The 16,750-nt window shown below is 42.0% G+C and overlaps 2 protein-coding genes across 13 annotated transcripts in view; both read left to right on the top strand.

Annotated features, from left to right (window-relative positions):
• Window positions 1-10,475, top strand: part of THRB (thyroid hormone receptor beta) — a 289,467-nt gene extending 278,992 nt beyond the window's left edge. For all 12 annotated transcript variants that reach the window (XM_079794925.1, XM_079794920.1, XM_079794924.1 and 9 more), the window contains 2 exons: window positions 2,031-2,289; window positions 5,601-10,475. In XM_079794925.1, the coding sequence (XP_079651051.1) occupies window positions 2,031-2,289; window positions 5,601-5,842 (501 nt within the window). In that variant the 3' untranslated portion in view covers window positions 5,843-10,475. The remainder of the gene's footprint in view (window positions 1-2,030; window positions 2,290-5,600) is intronic.
• Window positions 10,476-16,064: 5,589 nt separating this feature from the next.
• Window positions 16,065-16,402, top strand: LOC307113336 (large ribosomal subunit protein eL39-like). Its single transcript, XM_079794937.1, has one exon. The coding sequence runs from the start codon at window positions 16,101-16,103 to the stop codon at window positions 16,254-16,256; it is 156 nt and encodes a 51-aa protein (XP_079651063.1). The 5' UTR covers window positions 16,065-16,100; the 3' UTR covers window positions 16,257-16,402.
• The last annotated feature ends 348 nt before the right edge of the window (window positions 16,403-16,750 follow it).

Genomic DNA, 16,750 nt, shown 5'->3' on the forward strand with positions numbered 1-16,750 from the left:
TGAGCCTCTCACCCAAGCCACTGAGTAATACATGAATCTAGATTCACCTAGAAAGAAGCTGAGATTCCTCACAGGGAATGACTCTGCCCCACCTTGGCTTCCAGCCCATTTGTGTTCTTGAGTTTGTAATAATGGAAGCCCAGCTGGAGTCTGACAGACCTCAGACATGATGGAGATACTTCCCATTGCCAATTTCTGAGCCTCCACAGAAGCCATACCCAGAAGGACAGAGCAATGGGCTCCAGGATGCAGGAGTCTGACCCCCAGACCCAGCTGAGAGAGAGTGTGCCTCCCTCTTATGCCAGCAGCACTTAGGTGGGGGCCGGTGAGTCCTGGAGAAGGAATCTGACTTATATCCATATTTGGTGTGGAGCGTTCATGCCTCTGACTGTCTTTTTTTTAATTAACACGTTAATTTTAGAGAATATTACAAAAATAATACATATTCATTGGAGATTTATACAGCATGATAAAGGCAAAGGTTCACAGTAATACCACCAAGAGATAAAATGCTGACATTTTGGAGCCTATTTTAGTCTTTTTCAAAAAAAAAAAAAAAAAAATATATATATATATATATATATATATATATATATATGGTGTGTGTGTATGTGTGTATATATGTATTATACTAGTATATATTATTTTTATTATATATGTATGATATATATATACACACACACATAATATATATACTTTCATTCTGCAGTAAAAGCTAAGCAATTTGAAATTATATGGTAAAGTAACTAGGTTGAGTTAGTAAAAAATATGAAATACCCAGTGTTTTAAATGTAATTTAGTTTTATATAATAAATTGAACTTTGGGTGTTGCCAAGAGTATTTCCCAAAAAGAATTTGTACTTGCTTAATGAAGAGATAGAGATTATGTGTAATTTATATTTCCCTTGTTTATGGAAACCCAGTCCCATCCAGAGTACTTCAAAGAGTATGTTCTCTTCTCTTGGCATTGGACTCCGACAGATAGAGCTTCAAATCCTAGCCTAGCTCATAAAACTTTCATGCGACCACCCCTTGCATATTCCTCAACTTCTCAGTGCCTGGATTTCCACATCTGTAGATAAAATTGGAAGCAGAATATGTAGCTCACTGCACTGCTGTGAAAATTCAATAAGGTGGTGCACATAATCTTGGTATGACATCCAATTCATCAAAAACAAATAAAAAACCACAGTAATTAATAGTCTTTCAAACTATTTTGATAAGGATATGTAATTGTTCTCCCTATTCAGAAAATACAACTCTGATTTTTAAAAATTATTTTATTTTTCTTAGCAAAATTCTTTTTTAAAGTTTGTTATTAATGTTATTACATTGTCACAAATCCTGATTCATAAAGCAACCAAATTAGCTAAAAAAGAGATCACATTGACGGAGAGATACAGCGTGTGGAGCAATTCTGGTGCCATAAGCACTAAGACTATAACCCTAGGAGCCAGAAGTCTGAATGCTGGCCTCACCTCTGCCCCTAACTCACTGGGTGGCCTTGGGCAAAGCTTTTATATCTCTGGGCCTCATGGGTAATAGGCATCTCAGTAAGGGACTGTCTAGTCCCCAGTGCTTTTGAAGAGACTCAAGGAACAAACTTGCTTCAGAAAACAAAGAGCACAGTTGCCAGCTAAGCATAGAGTCATCTGTTGATTCCTGGAGCTATAAGTCAAAAGTGTTGGCAAATTTAACATAAGCACAGCTCTCAAGCAGTTAGTTGGGTTATAATACAAACTCCAGAGTAAGGAGATAAAAGCAGTTTCACTCAACTGCTTAATACCAGTTTGGAGATCTGTATCTTTCGCCAAAGAAATGCAAACTCCTGAGATTAAAGTCAGTGAAGACTATGACCAACTTGATTGTTGAAAGTCTGGAGCCAAGTAGGAAGGGGAAAGCCACAAAGTCCACGTGCTCAAAGAGTTTAGGATGAGTGTCTGTCACAGGAAGCCGTTATGATACCGCATGTTGCTCTTGACTAACCTTTGTCCACTTGTTCTTTGCTGACGTGGGCTGGTTCTTTTCAGCTGCCATGTGAAGACCAGATAATCCTCCTCAAAGGCTGCTGCATGGAGATCATGTCCCTTCGCGCTGCTGTGCGCTATGACCCAGAAAGTGAGACTTTAACCCTGAACGGGGAGATGGCAGTGACACGGGGCCAGCTGAAAAATGGGGGTCTTGGGGTGGTGTCGGATGCCATCTTTGACCTGGGCATGTCGCTGTCTTCTTTCAACCTGGATGACACTGAAGTAGCTCTCCTTCAGGCGGTCCTGCTGATGTCTTCAGGTGAGTGTCCCCAGGCACATCACTGGGTGTCAAGAGAGTTTTGGCGCTAATTCAAATCACCTGATGAGTTTTTAATCCCTCTTTAGCTTCAGAATTATAGCTCACTGGGGCCCTCAGTCCTTCAGTAGAAATAAAACATAGCTTTTCTAAGAACTCCCTATGTGGTCTTGAGGGAACCCCAGATTCTCTGGGCTTCAGTATCCTTTAAAAATAAAGAAATTGAACTATATAAGTGGAATTATATTCCTAGAGAGGGGGTTCAAGGAAATCTTTTAGCCGAGGTTTCTGTGATACAAGGACAGTTTTAACTAATGCGAAATCATAGTGAGGAAGTTATTTCTTTCTTATAGCTCCTAAATGTGGCAGAAAGAGAGATTCGGTTTGATGCTGGTCTGTCACCTAACACTAGCTAACCTCCCTTTTTTTAAAAAATCCTCACCCAAGGACATGCTTAGAGAGAGGAAGGAGAGAGAGGGGGGGAGGGAAGACAGACAGACATCAATGTGAGAGAGATTGACTGGTTGCCTTCTGTATGCTCCCTAACTGGGATTGAACCCACAACCCAGGCATGTGCCCAGACAGGGAGTAGAACCGGCAACCTTTCAGTACATAGGATGATGCTCAACCAACTGAGCCACTCTGACCAGGCTAACCTCCCTTTTCAAGAGAGAGCAGATCTCAGGAACAATTTGAGCAACAACCTTTAGCTAAAATGTAAGGTTTTCACCATGCATTTATTTTTGTGGTTATCATCTATTATGGCAAATGGATTTTTAATTGAATTAGGGTGACACCCTATATAATAAAACCCTAATATGCAAATCGACCAAAGGGCAGAACGAACGGTGGAACGACCCGTCACTATGACACACACTGACCACCAGGGGGCAGACGCTCAATGCAGGAGCTGCCCCCTGGTGGTCAGTGCACTCCCACAGGGGGAGCACCACTCAGCCAGAAGCCGGGCTCACAGCTGGCGAGTGCAGCGGCAGTGGCGGGAGCCTCTCCTGCCTCCGCTACAGGCAAGCAGTAAGGAGTGAGGGATCCCGGACTGCGAGAGCCCCAGACTGTGAGGGGGATGTCTGCCTGCCAGCTTAGCCAGCAGGCAGACATCCCCCAAGGGGTCCCGGACTGAGAGAGGGTGCAGGCCAGCCTGAGGAACCCTCCCCCCCATTGCCCCTTGCCCCAGTGAGTGCACTGGGCCTCTAGTTGGTTAATAAAATTATATAGGTTTCAGATGTGCATCATCTATATATTGTGTGTTCACCACCCCAAGCCAAGTCTCCATTAATTCCCCCTATACCCTCTTCTACCTCCAGCAAATGGATTTTTGTTTAATGAATAATATGAAGTTTCCTCTTTAGTAAGTCAATTTAACAGATTGAGTAAATAATCTAAGCAAGGTAGATAAAGGGAGTACTAGTATGTGGGAATGGCAAAAATTGTGAATGTAACTCCAAATTCTATCGAACACCTAACTGAATGATTCTTCCCAATTCTGCCTGCCTGACAGCCATTTGACATAATAACTTTAAAGTCTTCCCCATCCGAATGACCTGGGCACTTTTCATTAATGCTGCCAGGCCCAGGCAAATGTTACAAAACACTTTACCTTTGGCCATTGACAGCTACACATCAGTGCTCTGAAGCTCCAGTTCCTCCTCAGAATTGTCTTCTAAGCCCCATTGCTTTGTATGGCATTTCAGTTACACAAAACCTTGGGCCTTTTCTTCAAAGACCTTTCTAAGAGCTACTACGAGCTACCAAGTTCCTTGGTCCTACACTACTAAACAGAAAGCTAAAATGGAAATTACCTGAAAGACATATCTTTGAGAAATTTTGTCTCAGATAGTTAAAAATAGTCTTTGACCTTTAAAAATGTTTCTCTTTTCATAAACAGGTTTAGTACAACTTGAGCATCATCCAAATGTCCTTTCATCTTTTGCTCCATCATTTATAGGACCACCTTATCTTTATGTCTCATCAAGAGACAGCGTTTGATCCCACAAAACCCAGGTTATCCCTTTAAAGGAATACATCAGAGCAATATTGTGTTGAGTTTCTATTTGGATCAAAAATTAAAGGATCCTGTGGAGAATTCTTCTGGCACATTCAAAGGAAAAGAGAAGACAGGGAAAACAGGAGAGAGAGGGAGTGAGTAGATCCACAGAGTAGCAACATCAAATATGAAGGGGGAAAACAAAATAAGAATGCACAAATTGCAATTTGAGCTGAATAGGGGATTCCAAAAGCCCATATATTTTTAGACTCAGAAGGGTGAGTTGAGCCATTAGCCCTAATATTTTCTTTCGGATTAAGCAGAACGTTATATAGATTTTTACTAATACCGATTCTTCGATCACTGAACAATTGGAGTGTGAATTTTATATGATTGGAGCTACAAAAAGCAAGCTGAGGAGACCTGGGCAAGGGAGATAGGCTTCCTGGAGCTGTCTGAGGAATTCATCCAGGTTTATAAATTACTTTTGTAATTCAAGTGTTTGCAGCCTAGACATTCCACAGTCACCCAGCCCCCTTGTGACATCTCTTTATCACTCTCGAGAAAATGCCTTGAGTCCCCTCCCACAGCAGTGGGGAGAGTGCCCGGTCCTTACATGCTCTTGGTCTCCTCTCATTCCAACTTCGCTCTGTGATTCTTCTCTGCACAGGGCAACTCTGGATGGCTCACATCCCCTTTTCTCTTCATTTTAACCCCCACCCCCACCCCCACAGCACCCCCAACACAAGGCAGCTACAGGTGGAACTTTTACTGACATATAAGGGAAGGGAAGGAGTAGTTCACCACAGCCCGGCAAACAATTAAAATTGGATCTTGTGCTTCTTTGTTGTCACAGGATTTTCTCATTGTCCAACACTCCTCCTTTGGCATCCAGGCCCCGCGTTTCCGGTTTGTCTGTTCTGTGCATGTCCATGCTCATCCCCCTCTTTCTCCCAGGGAGCCACTGGAAACTCAAAACCGTTCCCTTGGTATGCTTTGTCTGTCAGCTCTCTAGGTGAGGGTTCTCCTTCTAGACCCTGCGAGGAAGGTATTGCCATTCACACCCATGGAGGGGACTGTCTAAACCAGAGGTAATTGGCAGCACACAGCATTGGTCCCCTTCATAGCAATTAGGCCACGTTCTGGTATTTTGGTGCCCGATGCCCCAGAGTTCATGTGGCTCCCATGCTCACTCCTAGGAGTTGGAAGGTCCTCAGATCTGCCCCCTCTCACATTAAAGGGCTGAATCAGGCAAGCAGTCCCTCTCTTTCCCACCCTCTGAATTAACATCCATCTTCTTTCGCCCCCTCAGATCGCCCAGGGCTCGCCTGCGTTGAGAGAATAGAAAAATACCAAGATAGTTTCCTGCTGGCCTTTGAACACTATATCAATTACCGAAAACACCACGTGACACACTTTTGGCCAAAACTCCTGATGAAGGTGACAGACCTGCGGATGATTGGAGCCTGCCATGCCAGCCGCTTCCTGCACATGAAGGTGGAATGCCCCACGGAACTCTTCCCCCCGTTGTTCTTGGAAGTGTTTGAGGATTAGACTGGCTGACTTCCTTCTCATAATTCCTACAGCACTACTGGGTGTCATTTCATTCCATTGCCTAGATCTTTTTTGTTTGTTCCTTTGTTTCTCTGTGTTGGGAGGGATTGTAAAGGGAGCTAGTCCTTGGCGTAGACATGGATGAAATTGCCCCTTGAATGCGGGTACTTGCAACTATTGCATTTTGTTCTCCAGTCCTTTGATGTGAATGCTTTGATGTTTTTACAGCTATGGAGGTGGGGTGGGGACCATCATTAATTCACCAGCACCAAGCCACCACCAGCTCCCATTTGTCCCTGGTCAGAGACTCAAGCAAGCAAAACGGCACAGCAGAAGACTAAAGAAGCCTTAAAACCAAGATCATGTGTTCGTCTTGATCCAATTCGGACTTTTGCAGGGCTCAAGTCGGCAGGACACAGACCATCTTTGGTTAGATGTGGCTTCCAGCTTTCTAAGGAAAGGTCTGAACAAGTTTTGTTCATTCTAGAGCATGCTGTCTTCAGCACTCTTCATTCTCTCCTGGCAGCCTAACTTGGAATGTATAGAAATATTTGTTCCCCCAAATCAACTGTTCTTTCACTGGAATTTTTATAATCTTATGATTTAATTCAAGTTATTCAAGGCATGACTCAAAGCCATGCAGGTACTTGACTGATTGAGAGCAACATGGAAAATCATTTTCTTCAGCGAGCTCAAAGAAATTAGAAATTTTTGTCAGTGACTCAAGAGTTTCCAAAAATTCACATGTTATTACCTCATAATAGGAAGGCTTCTTTACAGTTAAGGCTCAGAGAACATTTCCACAGAAATTAGGCCTATTTACAGTTGTCATTTTTCAATGACATCTAATCCATCCTTTCTCAAACTCCTAAAGTTATTAATCCTGATTGCATCTTTGCTGTGCTGACAACAGATCTCCCTATGGATTACATATTCTAATCAAGGAGAGATAATGAGCTGAAATTGGAGTCTTGTGGAGGACTTCTGAGGAGAGACTAGTGCAGTTACATTCCAAGTTGAAGGAAGCACAGTGATCTGAGAGCACTCTTCATGGACTGATGGTTTGACGATGCTCCTTCTAGTCTTGAATCCTCAAGCTCTTTGCTCTATTCACAAAAATGTTTCCTAGTCTCCTTTTCCCTCTGACTCTGTGGCTTGACTATCTCTAAACAAAGACTGGTCCAGCCACTGACACTCTCGGACCCTGTTAAAGAATTGCCCTAAGGGATACTCAACAGAAAACGCCCACAGATCATGTACATGAACCTTCACTCACCTTCCCCACCTCTCTCACCTCCCCGATAACAAACATTGGAGTAGCTTATACCCAGAAAACAAGTGGTGACATTGCCTCATCACTTCAGCGTCAGAAGATGGGCAAAGAATGTACCCATGCAATTGAATGTATCTCATTCTTCACTGGCATAGTAGATAACACTATTTTTTAGCCTGCCTTGTACTGCCTTATCCTGGAAATCCTGGGGACAATAAGCCATATCAGTGAGATTTACCTAAAAACAAAGGAATGAAAGTCACTGTGAAAACCAAGTCAGATCTTTTTTTTTTTAACTGGCCCAGAAGTCAGGGTGTCCGAGTTCTAGCTTGAGCTCTGTCAACTGACAGATTTGTGACCTTGTTAGATTTGGGTCTTGGTTTTCTCACCTTGGCTCCTGGTGAATAAGTCATAAACTCTAAATTCCTTCGAATCCTTAATACTCTACTCATTTCAGGGGAGAAAAATCTGGGTCTTTTGATAGTTTCCTTCATATTCAAATTCCTACCTTAATTAGACAAAAATTATGGCCCTCCTAACAGATACGGAAATATTTGGTATCGATTCAAAATAAGAATTTGACACACTACTCGTCACCTCTGTAGAGAAAGGCAGGACGGCCTTGGAAAGACAAGAGGAACGGCGTTGAATATCCCAAGAGTGACTGGAAATAATCTGAGAGGAAACGTGTGTGCTTAACGCACTAGAGCAATTACACTGGCTTCTGGGGGAAGGAAACCAGAACATCGCTGTGGAACTTGCTAACCACGGAAAAGAAGTAGGCGAAGAGAATGAAAGTGTAAACATGAAGGTCCTGGGCAGACTACCTGCTTTGACTTTATCTACAGAAAGTAAGGTTTTGTTCCCTCTGGGCAGCCTCTAGCCAGTCTCCTTAAGTCTTTGCTTTATTAACATCTCAGCTCCCTCTGTTGACTCTGAAACATAACCCCTTAGTCACCTTCTAGCTCCAGGGTTAACTCTGAGCTTTGTGGTGTGGGGCAGATTTCCCTGAGAAGGCATTGAGAGGGAGGCAAGCAGGTGGGGTACGGGAAGGTTCACAGACTCCTTGGGCATCAAGCCTTCCCGGGAAGGTCTCCTCATTCTGTTTGACAGAGATCCCCCCACATATTAGACACACCCAGATTCAAATATAAGTACAGAGCCTGACCTCAAGCAAAATTGGAATGCTTTGTGGATTAACCATGATTGGGCATTGGCCAAATGATACAGCATATCTACAGTAATCCAGACAGCCCCAAGTAAATTTACGTTTGACCCTCAGCCTCTTAAATGATTGCCTTAAACAGGCACACCACTGATCTAGTACCCTTGTTTATGCTAAGGGGGACAAGCCTTAACGCACTTCAGGTAGCAAGGAAAGGCTATGAGAACTCAAAGGATCATGACCCCACTGGTCCAAGTGGCTCGTTTCTTCTGTAACTGACTTAGGAACTTAGTGCATCTCAAGACTCCATCTCATAGAACTCACTTAGGAGGGATTTGCTCTGGATTTTTTTTTAAACACTTTTTTATACAATCCAGACTGTCGAATCAAGTGTGGACCTGATCGAGAAACCCCTCACAGAGGGGAGACATCCCAGTAGGGGCGACCACCGTACAACTGGGATTCTTATTTATAAATCACTTAACTTTTGGGGATGAGTGAGGTGTGTGGGTATGTGTGTGTATGTGTATGTGTGTGTGTGTGTGTTACCTTCAAGTGTACTTTGCTCTTCAACTTAGATGTGCAGTATTTTCAGAAATAGTGAGAAAAGTAAGATCTTTTCCTCTTTACGATTCTGCTCAACACACCATGTGCCACCTCGGAGCTTTTTCTAGTCAAATGAGCCTCTGTCTTCAATGACGCGCTTTGCCGTGTTGATGCCTCAGCCCAGCGCCGTGTCCCCTCACCTGGGTCCCAGCGACACCTTTTCGGTCTGCAGCGCTGTCATCGGGGTGGACCACCAGGCTTGGGTCTGCTCTGGCAACGCCATTCTTGCGGCTCTTCCCTGAACAGGTGCGCAGGCCTTGGCCCCTCCTCAACACTAAGCCCCCCCACCCCCCCAGACTCAGCCTCCACGGAACTGCTGAGCGCCCTCCAGGCATGTCATCATCGGTGATACATTCTTATTCTGTGGAACTCTAACCTATCCGTGTCATGTTGACCTTTTGCTGCATGAGTCATAAATTATGAAATCAGTCTGATGGTTTTTGAAATGTAGCCAGCATTTGTAAGGCTAAACCTTTTTCATCAACTGAATTTACGTGAGTCACCAAGCCGCAGCTCCTCTTCAAAAGGAGGAGTGCTCACGGACATTTGAATCTCTGCCCTTTCCAAAGGCTATGGCATCAGGTTCTCAAATAAGCTCGTAACTTTTCCTGTTATTTTAATAATATGGAAATAGTAGCATAGTGTTTCTTTTGATAGTGATAGACTATAATCCATATTTAAATTTTATAGAGAAGAAATTTTATTGTACTGTGATGTAGATATTTATTATCCAGGTAAGGATTTGCCCGGTGTGTATTTTTTACAATTGAAACGTTTTACTTTAATCTTAAAAAAAAAAATACATTAAAAACATGCGCAAAAAAAAAGGACTAGGGGGGAAAAAGGTTTGGCCTTATCACAGAATTTTTACTGTGCTGTATAAATGTTTTCAAATGCAAAACGTGTGCATTTCCAGTGTGTGTCCACATTAATGAATGCCGCCTTCAAAAGCAATATCGTGCAGGTAAAACGCTGTTTGTGGCTTTCTGTTGCACAGTTCGAACTGACCCACCTTATGCACAAGACAATCAAACATAAATCTGTCCTCCTCAGGATTCAGATAATACTCAAGTAAATTACGGAGCACAATGTAAGACAAAGGAAGACTATTTAATTACACATGTACTGTTGGAACAGAAGATATCAGGGCGTGAATAGGCTGACATTGCCCCATTTTTGGGGGGGTTTTCCCAATTAACTTCACGTTTTCATTCAATTATAGAGCCAAATTGGATCTCTATGCTTTTTTCAGAGAAAACACTCTCCCCGCCCTCCCCATCATGTTTTTATGCCCGAGAAGCAGAAAAATGCTACAGAATAGGAAGAGATTGACGGTCATCAGAAGATCTGTGTGTTGCAAACAGTGTTAAGCGATATTGCTAGATTGGTAATATTTTTTTCAGCCTAAAACTGTTGAAATCTGTGATCAAAATGTTTTAAACTATCCAAAAAGAAAATTTGTATATTTGGGAAAAATGGATTTTTACATAGCTTTTGTATGCAGATATTAAATTGTAATTATGAATATAGTGGGCATAGATAAAGTCATAAGCTTCAATTCTAAAAAAAGAAGAAAAAAAAAAGCTTATAATGGATATATTTTCCTGTCTCTTTCTTTAAATATTATGCTCTAACCAGGCCCAGTATTGCCTACCCTTCTCATCTCCACTGCTTCCAGAGGGAGGGAAATGGGGATGGAACAACATTTGTTTCATAAACATCTACTAGAATAAGCAAATTTCCTTGGGAAGAGGGTATTGGGGGGGGGGGGCAGGAAAGAGAGAAGTAAAAGTCTCATGGGAGAGGGCCACAGAGATGGAATGAGGAGGGAAGACTTAACTTTTTGTAGCTCAAAGACTATATTCATCTTATCTCAAAATGTCTCAGAATATTACTAATGGAGTTATATTAATATCACCTGTCAACATAGATCTCAATCCCATTGCCCTGAACACATGGTAGGACTTTTTCTGTAATGACTGACAAAGAGGTAAGTCAAACTAGCTTAAGCCTAAAGGGAATTATTGACTGCAATATCTAGAATGTCCAGGGGTGACATTCTAGATATTGTCACCCCTGGTAGCTTCAGGCATGGCTGGATCTGGGTTGTTCACTCAGTATTTTCAGGATGTGGCTCTTTTCATCTTTCTGTGCAGATTTTCCTCTGTAGAAATTTCCTTCATACAGATTTCATGCTCGCATAGCCTTATACCTTATGGTGGCCCCCAGTAGCACTTAGATTAGCCTTAACAGCTTCAATTGTGGGGAGTTTCTTTGCCCCACAGTTCCAGTAAAAATTGTGGGTCTCATCCTCATTGGCCCAAACTGAGTCATGTGCCCATTCTCGAGCCAATCCCTGTGCTAAGGAGGAGAGATTTGCTAATTAGCTCTGAAATTAATCCTCTGAAATCCTGGAACTGGGTGGGGAAAAGAAGGATAATCAGCCCCATCTAAACTAAGGACTAAGAGTTGGGGCAAGGGTAATTCCTCAAAGAAAATCCTAAGTTTTGCTACTCTAAGAAGTACGGAGGAAGAACAAGCAAGCAAAAGCAACTAATGTCCACACCAAAAGTTAAGTCTGAAAGCACGTCCGTTTTCAGTGCAGCAACGGAGTCTCCTTTACACAGAGGATGCTCAGCATGATTTGGCCAGGACAGGAACCAAATAAGCACTGTCCAAAGAAAGTGTCTAATTACATCCTACCTGGCTCATGAAAGAGGCAAGTCCAGGTAAGATGGAGCAAGCATGTCTTATTTCCTTGGGCTAGATCAGTTCCAAGTACTCTTTTCTGAGTCCTCCCATTTCCTATTCAAAAGATGGTGTAAAACTTTTATGTTTATCTCCTTTGTACATTATGCATGTCTTAACCCTAATGAACACATTTCCTTCCCCAATAAATTATTCATTTTCTGTTGGAGAGTTTTATACATATATATTCCAGCCAGGTACAGTTCTTAACCCCTTTACACAACAAAGCCAACCCAAAACTAATGTGATATCTAATGGCTTGATTTGGGTCATGGAGCTGGTATTATGTCACAAACCTGGACAATTCTAATCATCTAAGACAGTGGTTCTCAACCTTTCTAATGCCACGACCCTTTAATACAGTTCCTCATGTTGTGGTGACCCCCAACCATAAAATTATTTTCGTTGCTACTTCATAACTGTAATTTTGCAACTGTTATGAATCGTAATGTAAATATCTGTATTTTCCGATGGTCTTAGGCGACCCTGCTAGCGGTTCTCAACCTGTCTCGACCCACAGGTTGAGAACCGCTGCTGTAGAGCCTAAGACCATTGGAAAACACAGATATTTACATTACGATTCATTAACAGTAGCAAAATTACAGTTATGAAGTAGCAACAAAAATAATTTTATGGTTGGGGGTCACCACAACATGAGGAACTGTATTAAAGGGTCGCAGCATTAGAAAGGTTGAGAGCCACTGATCTAAGAGGAAGAAGAGCCCGAGGATAAATTTAATTGGCTTTCCCACCTCAAGATGCTGGTTTCATATTTAGCTGCTCAAGGCACTTTAGCTTTGTAAATAAGTGGAATTTTCATTAGGTTCATGTACACCAGTTCAGACACATTAAATGTTCAAACAAACAAAAAAACCAACAAACCTACTAGAACCACTGAAATGTAGAGTGTTATAGATACTCTTTGAGTGTATATCTCTAGGATCCATGGGCTACTTGACAAAAAATGGTCCATGTTATACTCTGAAAGCTAGAATCCATTTCTGTTATATACTGATGAAATCATAAATGAAGTCTGTGTGGGTAAAATGCTATTGCCTGCATGTTATACTAAAAGGAGAAGAGAGCTGTCTTAGCCTGGGTTACCCCGAAAAGCAGAGCTTATGTGCTACAGTTTTATTAGGGATAGTAGCCTACCCCCCCCCCCCCCCCCCCCCAGGAAACAAGAATGGAGGAGAAAGAGAATGAGGCCGAGGAGGAGAGAGAGTGAACACAAGGGTGCATTGCTGAGCTGGCCACACTAAGCACAGCTGAGAACTCAATCATGCAAGACCATCTTCTAAGGGGCCAGGTGAATACTGCATCTCAGGATAATTCATAAGAATTTATCTACTGGTTCTCATTTCCCATTATCAAAGCTGGGCTGACTTCCCTGAACTAAGCAGTGCCTGCCTGGCCACAGAGAAGGTCCCGTGGTGTCTCACACTTTAGAACAGGGGTCCTCAAACTTTTTAAACAGCGGGCCAGTTCACTGTCCATCAGACCGTTGGAGGGCCAGACTATAGTTTTAAAAAAAAAACTATGAACAAATTCCTATGCACACTGCACATCTCTTATTTTGAAGTAAAAAAACAAAACGGCAAAAACACCCGCATGTGGCCCGCGGGCCGTAGTTTGAGGACGCCTGCTTAGAAGGAAAAGCAAGCCCCCAAGTGGGGAAAGTGGGTCTCCAATCTCACAGCTGGGCAGAGCCCATCGAGACTTGGTGCACATCAGGGGGCAAATGGGGTGAGACAAGTGCCCCTGGGCCTTGGGAAATAGATTTTAGAGGCTCTGCCATGATCTGATGTAGGGGTTCCTCCAGCCGGCAAGTTCTTTCAGGGGTCTCATTTCAAGGACAAATTTCTTTCTATACAAATGTCTAGCTGAGAATTGTGTAGAAGCCAACAGAAATGTGTTTTCCCATACATAACTTCACTTTGGTGCAAACATTTTTTGAAACAATGCATTTGAAAGCTGAAGTCAGATGAAGTTGTAATGAACACACATCTTTCAGGACAGAATGATAGCATCCTCTTTACTTTTAACTTTACTTTTCACATAACTCTAATTGCACTGTGGGAGGCAGATGCATATAGAAGAAACCATCTTCAAGTGAGAAAATTTGAAAGTTCCTGTGCCCACAAATCCTAATGGATACAGAGGTCTGAAAAGCACTCTTCAGTTTTACCTGATTCCTAAAAAGATGCTGCAGTCTTACGTGTTGCAGATATTTGGGTGTATTTGAAGTCTAATGGTTTTATGATTTTCCCTACGTGTATTTTTAGCCTTGAAGATATAATTTAGGATTTCTTTTCACTACCTAAAGTACTCTTTGTAACAGTAAATTATGTCAAAAGGTGAAGAACCCAAGACCATCAAAGATCATTGACTGGTAAGTAAACTGCTTTGTGAGAATCCAATTGAAAATTTCAGGAAATTCACTCTCATTTTCTCCAGCACTTTGACAAAAATACCACTCATCAGTTACTTGCTACTCAAGAGTCCCAGCAGCCAGCCCCAAAGAAGTGTCAGGGGTGTGCGATGCCTCCCAGAGTTCTTCACTGTCATGCTGGAGTATATAGTAATGGCGCACCATATAATGAACAAGTATCTATGCCAGGAATCGTACTAGCCCTCCATGTTACATCTAATCCTCCAAACCTATAAAGTAGGTGGTAGTATCCTCGTCTGGCAATGGAGAGGATGAGTGTGCATAAGCAACTTATCCAACGTCACACAGGTGACAAGTATCCGAGCACATCAGGTTCCAAGATCCATGTTCTTTTTACAACCTGTATTACTAAGACCAACCCCTGAAGAAAGAGAACAAGCAACTCTGCTCTGGAAATGTTTATCATTTCCCCTTCCCAAAAGGCTCACCTTCCCTAATGCAAAAAAAAAAATAAAATAAAAAAAATACGTGCATCCTGAAAAATAGGCTACCTCACCTCTCACTAGGTTGTATCTACTGCAAAAGCACTCATTAGTGTTGCAATATTAAAGAGTGATTTCTCTTTGTAGGACTCATTTCTAACCCAGCTGGCTTCTAGAGGTGTCAATCTAATAAAAGGAAATTTTATTTTGCTAAGCATTTGGAGGTCTGAGTGGTTAAGTTTGGGGAGGGCTGAATTGCTCTGTTCAATGGAGGAAAAGAATTTACATCAGTGAAGGTTGGGGAAGTGAGTAGAGGACAAGAAAACAAGGTGACAGCAGCACTGAAGTTTCAACTTTAGATATCAAGTTAAAATTGGCAAATGTATGGTGCAAATTAATTTCTTATAGAAACAAATGAAAGGGGCCATTCAGCTATCGTGTTGATATGGAACAAAAGAGACCCAAAGCCAAGGAGATCTTGATAATAGAAGTATCTAAGAATTCATAGAATTCTGGGGTTACTTTATCTGGTATCGGAAAATTGAGAGATGAGTTTTTCAAAGCAATCTCACCTAGCTCTGAAGAGAAAGAGAAAGCTGACATCTGGTAGATACATTTACTTAAGACTGCACATAGACATGGGGATAAATTAATAGATTGAAGATTCTTAAACCAAATATTAGCAATCAAACCCAGACACATTAGAGAAAAAAATGTTTACAATATTTGCAATGTCTGAAATGTCACTGATTAATGTCAGAAATATATAGGTAGCTTTTCCAAGTCAATGAGAAAAAGACAAAGTGTAATAGAAAAATGGGATATTCACAAAGGAGAAGCCCAAATGGCTAGCAAGTCTATAACGAGATCCCCAACCTCACTAACTTTCAGGAAATAGGGACACTGACACCACTTTACAGTCACAAATTAGGCAGACAGAAAATATCAAGTGGTAACAAGATCGTTAGAAGATGAGACCTTCATCTCCTGCTAATAAGAGTGTAAACTGGCCCTGGTTGGTTTGGCTCAGTAGATAGAGCTTTGTCCTGTTGACTGAAGGGTCCCGGTTTTTATTCCAGTCAAGGGCACATGCATGGGTTGCGGCCCTGATCCCCAGTAGGGGGCATGCTGGAGGCAGCCAATCAATGATTCTCTCTCATCATTGATATTTCTATCTCTTTCTCTCCCTCTCCCTTCCTCTCTGAAACCAATAAATATATATATATTTTTTTAAAAGAGTGTAAACTGGTTCAGCCCATCCTTCCTTTAGCCAATGACTCTATATAACCAGGGTTCCATTCCTGGGGACACTCCCAAACTCACAGAGATCTATAGGCATGGTCATCTTAGCATCACAGACTTTGCAGCATCAGGGAGTTGAGTAGAGACTAGAGAAGAATCAAAGAATACTGGGTGAAGGGCTACCTACCATGGAAAGCCTTACATCAGAAACGCCGAACTAGACCTGCATACCGAAACGCGTAAGAAACAAAAGACTTATGATACCATATGTATGAACTACAAACACATACAAAGAAACACCACATAGTTTTCTCCGCCATCGAGGTGCGTGCGTTCGCTTCTCCTTCACCATGTCTTCCCACAAGACTTTCAGGATCAAGAGGTTCCTGGCCAAGAAACAAAAGCAGAATCGGCCCATTCCCCAATGGATTCGGATGAAAACTGGTAATAAAATCAGGTACCACTCGAAGAGGAGACACTGGAGAAGAACCAAACTGGGCCTGTGAGAAATCACACATGAGAGATGACTCCCATATTTATGCGGTATCCAGGTTGCCTACACCTTTAAATGATTGAAAAGATGCTACTGTCTGGACAGTTGGGGCATTTTAATTGGAGAATTAATGGACTTGTGATTTTGCTCTGATTTTTTCCCCCCTGCAATAGTAGGATGGTTCAGTAATAAATATGTGAGACCTTTTTAAAAAAAAAAAAACACCATATATTTTAAATGGAATCATACATAACCAAGGACTTTAGACTGACTTTCTATATGAAACAGATGAAGAGAACAAATAAAATAAAACAGAAGGGGCATTACAGGCTGATGATTTAAACTGTCATGAGGTGAAGAATATGATTATCTCAAGTCCCTGCACCTGAGGTCCCCCAAAAAAACTGCCAGGTTTTAATCATTTCTTTACTATCTCTTCCCTGAGTCACCCCCATTACAGTATTTCCTATGTGATAATGGACAGTAAATGATTGGATGAAAAATCCT

Source organism: Cnephaeus nilssonii (assembly GCF_951640355.1).
Source record: "Cnephaeus nilssonii genome assembly, chromosome: 17".
Lineage (NCBI taxonomy): Eukaryota > Metazoa > Chordata > Mammalia > Chiroptera > Vespertilionidae > Cnephaeus > Cnephaeus nilssonii.

Excerpts from the sequence above, each read along its gene's own strand:
- LOC307113336 (XM_079794937.1), top strand. The coding sequence starts at position 16,101 with ATGTCTTCCCACAAGACTTTCAGGATCAAGAGGTTCCTGGCCAAGAAA.